The 6736-nt window shown below is 35.7% G+C and overlaps 1 protein-coding gene across 1 annotated transcript; it reads right to left on the minus strand.

Annotated features, from left to right (window-relative positions):
• Positions 1-253: 253 nt before the first annotated feature.
• On the minus strand, positions 254-6349 carry LOC112048335 (uncharacterized). The gene is made up of 6 exons (XM_024085823.2): positions 5878-6349; positions 4940-5249; positions 4368-4464; positions 3835-3945; positions 3387-3557; positions 254-2608 (listed from the first exon to the last, which is right to left on the minus strand). The coding sequence occupies exons 1-6, from the start codon at positions 6329-6331 to the stop codon at positions 2558-2560; spliced, it is 1194 nt and encodes a 397-aa protein (XP_023941591.1). The 5' UTR covers positions 6332-6349; the 3' UTR covers positions 254-2557.
• Positions 6350-6736: the final 387 nt, after the last annotated feature.

Consider the following 6736-nt stretch of genomic DNA (forward strand, 5'->3'; position numbering starts at 1 on the left):
AAAATCAGTCTACTGGATTAGGCGTTAAAGACAAACAAACAAACTCATAGTCTCATATTGGCAACCCTAGAGCGAGGGAACATGATGTCATCGTTTTCCGAGTGTGCAACCGGCTCCATCGTTGTCACGTCAAAAAACATATATATGTATATCATTTTATTTTTTTTAATGAAACTACTTTTAAACATGTGGAGAAAATTTAACCTTTATTTTTCAACCACAGCGTAAAAATCGAATACAGCGTAATAACAATTACTAAAAGTAAACATTAATAACAATTTTACTCAATTAGATTTCAAGTACAACGTTGTTAAAGTTCTAACCTTTGTCGTGGCATCATTATTCCGGCAAACATTTACACAGCACTTTCCGCACTTCCTCTACTAACAACGTATTAGCGTGACATTACATTCTGAATATAACACACTATACTAGCTAAAGCCCCGGTGTTTTCCTAATCCCGTGAGAACAAGGGGATAAAATAAAGCTTATTACACAAATAACATGACTTTCTAGTCATCATCATTATCAACCCATATTCGGCTCACTGCTGAGCTCGAGTCTCCTCTCAGAATGAAAGAGGTTAGGCCGATAGTCTACCACGCTGGCCCAATGCGGGTTGGCAGACTTCACACACGCAGAGAATTGAGAAAATTCTCTGGTATGCAGGTTTCCTCACGATGTTTTCCTTCACCGTTTGAGACACGTGATATTTAATTTCTTAACATGCACACAACTGAAAAGTTGGAGGTGCACGTCCCGGACCGGATTCAAACCCACACCCTCCAAGTTCGGAGGCAGAGGTCGTATCCACTGGACTATTACGTTTCTCACTTTATAGTGGTAAAAGAAATTTCAAAATCGGTTCAGTAGATCCAAAGATTATCCCCTACAATACCACAAACTTTACCTCTATATAATATTAATATAGATATATCTTAGATAAGATATGAGGAGATATTAATATTCAATTAATTATGGTAGATCTCTAGATAATTGGATCTCAATGTAACTTATGCAAACCCATACATATCTTAAAGTACGAGTACTTCAGCCTTTAGATGTAATTATTACGTTTTTTATGGTTTTTTTTAGAATTTAAACTATCCTGAGTGTTATTCATATTAATTGATTATGAAACACGGCTAAAACTCACGTGATATTTTTAAGGGTTTTTTTTTTTATTTTTATGTTTTTTTTTATTAATTTACCCGCTATATAATAAAAAAGTTAATTAATTTTTACACTGTCAACGAAATGAAAGATAACAAAAAATGGAACACACCCATAGAACTCTCAAGAAGAAATTATAAATAATAATTTTAGTTTGTAATATAATTTCATTTAAAATTAATATAGTATCTGAGCAAATAAATTCGCAAGCATTTAATAATTATAACATGGAAAACTGAAACGTGTGTAATTTTAGAAAGTGTATCCACGTTTCTCATTTAAATTCAATTTACTGAGTGAGAGGAGAAAAAGTAATTCCTCGGGTAGGGTCGGCTTTTGGGACACGCTACAAAGAGATTGGAAGTCATAGACGCAGTATTGGGACGAACTCATATACTTTTATGGCAGAAAGTTTTTATTCCCCGACGCAAAAGAAGATTCGTAATCTTCACCAATCTGTACCTATGGAACTTATGTTACGAATAAACAAAGCGATACTAAAAAAATAGTACTTCAAATCTATTTCTTTTTGTTTATCTTTTATCTAAATATTCATCATTTGTAAGATTTTATAGCTTCAGTTCTAATGGTCTGTGTTCTACACATTACGTAGGTACATAACGCAACAAACTATAATACAATATCTTTGTTACGAGGGATTACACAGGGATGGGATAAAAATAAATATATTCTAAATTTATTTTGTATTTGTTTACCTTTTATCTAAGTATCCCAGACACTATTCAAATTCTATAACCCAATATATAACTACTACAAGCTATTTAATGCTAACTGTATATGCTATTTTAAAAGTATTGAAAATTCTTAGACATCTTCTAGGCAAGTGCGTTCCGATCCACGTTAGGCTACATAAACCCACTCCTAATAAAATCTCGAGCCGTTGGTCTATTTACTTTATTATAAGTTATTGGATAGAAGCAGGCGTTACTTTGCGGAAGTTCGTAATGAATATATAACAATTTATTTATTTTGCTATCATCCGCGAAAAGCCGATGAACCCATGCGACAACGTCACCCAGGTCCGACAAAATATTCTCTACGTAAGTTTCACCCTGAAACCGGAGCATCCGGAGATGTTGACTCTACAACGTGCAATTGCTTTCGTCAGCTTTTCGCGGATGATAGCAAAATAAATAAATTGTTATATACCTACTATTATAAGTCAGTCTGTATTCGCGTGTGATACAGGAATAAAACATACTAAGCCGGTAGGTTTGTCGATGTATCAGTAATAATGTATTTATACTAGACTTGCTGCGTGCCCTGCGTTACTACCAGTACGTGTTTAGAATATATCTATACAAATTCCATTATTGACTTATTGCAATAAATCAGCAGAAATTATCTATTATTATTATTATTATTAGTGCTGAGCGTAAAATAATGCGAAAACTGAATATGTCCCCCGCACCACCTGAAATAAAATATTTTTCTAAATAAACTAGAAAGTACCTTTTTGTATTTTCTTCGGGTCATTAGTATTATGAAAAAAATGCAAAACACCAGACAGATATCTTCATGGCAACCTTTTGTCGGACATCCTACTGCTTTTCTTTATAGACTACAAGACCATGGGCAAAATTTACCTGTGAAATCAACCAACGTGAATAACGCTTAGAAGGCTAATACTATATCAGAAAATAACTATGGCGTCATTTCTGAGCGGTACAGGTGAGTACGCGAGTGAATGGAATTCCTCAGGTACAGATGAGGAATTACGACCAATTATATTAATGTACAGCTTTCTTATATAATCTTTCCCTAGTTATAGGTTCATTTCACAGGTTAAGTTTTTCCAAATGCTTGTAGTCTATTAACGTTCCAAACGTTTTATTTTAAAGTAATGCACGTGCAACATGCATTTAAGACGAAAGCGGGCTAACTTGGAAGAGGTACAGGTTTATTCTAACCATACCTATGACGGTTTCATCGTACAGGAACGGTAAATCACTTGGCGGTACGTCTCTGCCTGTAGGTTAGTAGCCACGGCAAAAGCCTGGCAACTTCATTCACAACACTCCCGATGTAGCACGCGGGGCGGTGGACGTGTAATGATGAATGAAAAACCCACAACAAATGCACGTTTTCCCCGCGCGCACGATTTCACACCCGCGCAGTCTTTCCGCCCATCGCCCGCTTATCATGGGAGTGTTATCAACGAACATGCAATGTTAATATATTAACGTCAATACCAGGAGGAAGGTTCCGTAGGTAAGCTGGAGCATCTTAAAAGCTTTCATGACAATAGGTCGCTGCGCCTGCGCAATTGCTTGCAACACTAGCTTTCCTATTTGACGGCCTCCGCTTGAATAGTTGCATAAATTCCAACCGCAATAAAATATTGAATCCGAGAGTAATGATGCCTGAAATAATAAAATAATTAGCAAAGCTCTTAAACTATATTAAAAATCACAAAAGGTTGCAACTGGTGCTGAAATTGTACTTTATTTTCAAGGTTGACCTAATAAGAGGTGGTATAATTTCAATAGGATGTATTATAAGAACAAATTCAAGAATATATTGAAACCATTTGTATTTTAGATTTTCTACTATTCAACATCTCTCTGCACTCATGCATGACTTTAGTGTCTCTACAAAATTAAAAATTAGTTTGTTGTAATATACGAGTATTTTCTATACCTGATAAGTGATATCTCCAGCGTTGCAAAGAAAAACTCCCAGTAAGAAAAATAGAGCGAGTACAAAAAATAATATCTTCATTCTTGCGACAAACGTTAACTCATCTGAAAGCTGACAACATATTTTAATCAATATCAATACAATAAATAAAAAAGTGTCTGACTGTCATCTCAAAATAATTCTATGTTATTTGCAGGATACTAAAACGCAATCAAGGTTTTTTAAATTTTACGGGTTATTGATCAACATTCACATTAATATTTTAAAGGCGAAAGTGTGTGTGTGTGTGTCTGTGTATAAGTGTGTATGTTGCTCCTTTGCGTTGCGGCTACTGAAGCGATTTGGCTGAAATTTGGAATGGATATAGATTACTCTGGATTAATACAAACGCTACTTTTCATCCCAGAAAATCCATAGTTCCCGCGGGATTCGTGAAAAACAGAATTCCACGCGTATCAAGTAACGAGCTTCCGCTAGTTTAATTAATATAAAAAATAAAACTAATTCGCAAACAATAACTTCGCGATTCTTACAGCTATTTGCAGTAGAAGTGAAACAGCAGATCCTGAACTTTGGCATAGCTGGAAAGCTAAAACTGTCCCAAATGCTTTGTCGATTTCCTTATATATCCTGGAAAGCATCACAATAAAAACATAAATGTTAAAAGGGGGAGGGACGTTCGAAGTCAACCTAAGTTTGTATATTATTGGTAAAATTCGCAATAAGTACTCTAATACGTAATAAAAGTAAATAACAACATGAAAACCCCCGAATGTCATGAAATTATTTATTCGATCAAGTCATCAATATTCTCTTTCAGTTCGCTTTTATTTGAGACCACACTCGTGTATATTTGCAGACATTGTTCTTCCCCACTTTCAACCCCCACAATTTATAAACGACTCAACCGATTTTCATCAAACATGTCTAAGAACACTCGCCCGTAAGTCACTTTTAATAAAAAAAAAATTGAAATTGGTTCATCCATTTGGGAGCTATGGTGCCACAGACAGACTGACAGACAGACACGTCAAACTTATAACACCCCTCTTTTTGCATCGAGGGTTAATAAGATTTTTAAGGGCTACTAAATAATATTATTCACCTTATTAATTCTTTATGCATAATGATGCCTTCAATAAGTCCTTGCGTCAACTTCTCCGCTGCCAACCTCTGATTGCCAATTTCGAGGAGCTTATCGAAATCTTGTCGCAGTTTTTCAAAATAATCCCTTAGCGTAATAAATTTGTATTTGAATATTATCAAATTGGCTATTGCAAAGCCGTCTACGTTTATTATCATGGTTAGTAGCATAAGTAATAGAACAATGGTTGTTGATATGCGAGCTACTGCAGCTGCGAGCGAATCGTCGCCGTATGATGGGTAATATGTTACAACGGTCACAAAATGCGAGCCTGTGAATAACAAGCAAACAATAATAGGATTTTTATTATTATTATAATATTTACTAGCAGACACCACGCGGTTTCACCCGCGTAGATCCTGTTCCCGTGAGAATAAAATATAGCCTATAACACTCACAATAGAGAGACGTGATAGCCCAGTGGACATGACCGCTGCCTCCGGAGGGTGTAGATTCGAATCCGGTCCGGGGCATGCACCTCCAAACTCTCATCGTGAGAAAACCTACATACCTGAGAATTTTCTTAATTCTCTACATGTGTGAAGTCCGCCAATCCGTATTAGGCTAGCGTGCTGGATAGGCCTGACCCCTCTCATTCTGAGAGGAAACTTGTGTTCTACAGTGATGGGCTGTTAATATGATAAACACTCACAGATAATTTTATATGACTTTGTCTTACTACCGAGAGTGCCACAATTACTGACTGATTTTTTAACAAGCCGTTATACCATCTAGTATAATTATGAACTTTACGAGTTAGAATGCTACTGAAGGCCAAATTACGAATGTAGTGGCACTTCCACCGAAGTATTCGAGACATCTAAACAGAGCACACCTTTAGACAACTTTAGATTTTAGATTATATTAAAAATATGATTTAATTATCCAAATACATTTACCATCGAGCATCTTTCGCAAGCCTTCAAATATAAAACAAGCAGCTGAACCATAAACAGTAATGATGTAAGCAATCACGTTTATCTTCATTATCTTGTATTTCTCCACCATCAAAGAGTCCTCTTCATGTAACTCGCAAACTTTTATAAGATCACGAATCAAGTTTTTCACCAACTTCTTCTTAGATATTACTGAGAACATTTTTATCATAACAACCGTATGGCTCACAGCGAAAGTTATCGAATCCCTTTTCTCGTCCTCAGGAAAGTCGCCAATTAGAGCAGCTAATATTTCCAATAAAGTCATAAACCCGTAAATAATAAATACACCGTAAGTGTACAATTTATATAAAACATTAGAATCGTCTCCTATAACGCCTTTTTCGTACCAAAAATTCCCTGAGCCGACCAAATAAATTTTTTCACAAAATTTTTTCAGTATCAGATAATTCTTCATTTTTATTGTTTCAGAAATGGGTGTTCTTCGAAACAGCTACTCTACGAATAAAATATAGACATACTTTGCAGTTGATAATCATGTAATAGCTGAAGTTATTAATTTAACGCTACAGAACCACCTGTGTCGAGTTGGATTTTGTTTAGTTGAGTTCTGTATTTTATAATGTACTAGCGGACGCCCGCGACTTCGTCCGCGTAAAAATCGATGTCAACTTTCAACCCCTATTTCACATTCTATTTGGCAAGTTTTATAACTTATACCTAATAAATAGTCCGCTTATCATTTTACATTTACAAATGTACCTAGAAAAATTAAGGACTTTCCGTACAAACTTTCTACCTCTACCCTACTCCTACCCTACCCGTTCCCTAACTGTATCCTACCCCTACCCTGCCCGTACCC

Source organism: Bicyclus anynana, chromosome 17, assembly GCF_947172395.1.
Source record: "Bicyclus anynana chromosome 17, ilBicAnyn1.1, whole genome shotgun sequence".
Lineage (NCBI taxonomy): Eukaryota > Metazoa > Arthropoda > Insecta > Lepidoptera > Nymphalidae > Bicyclus > Bicyclus anynana.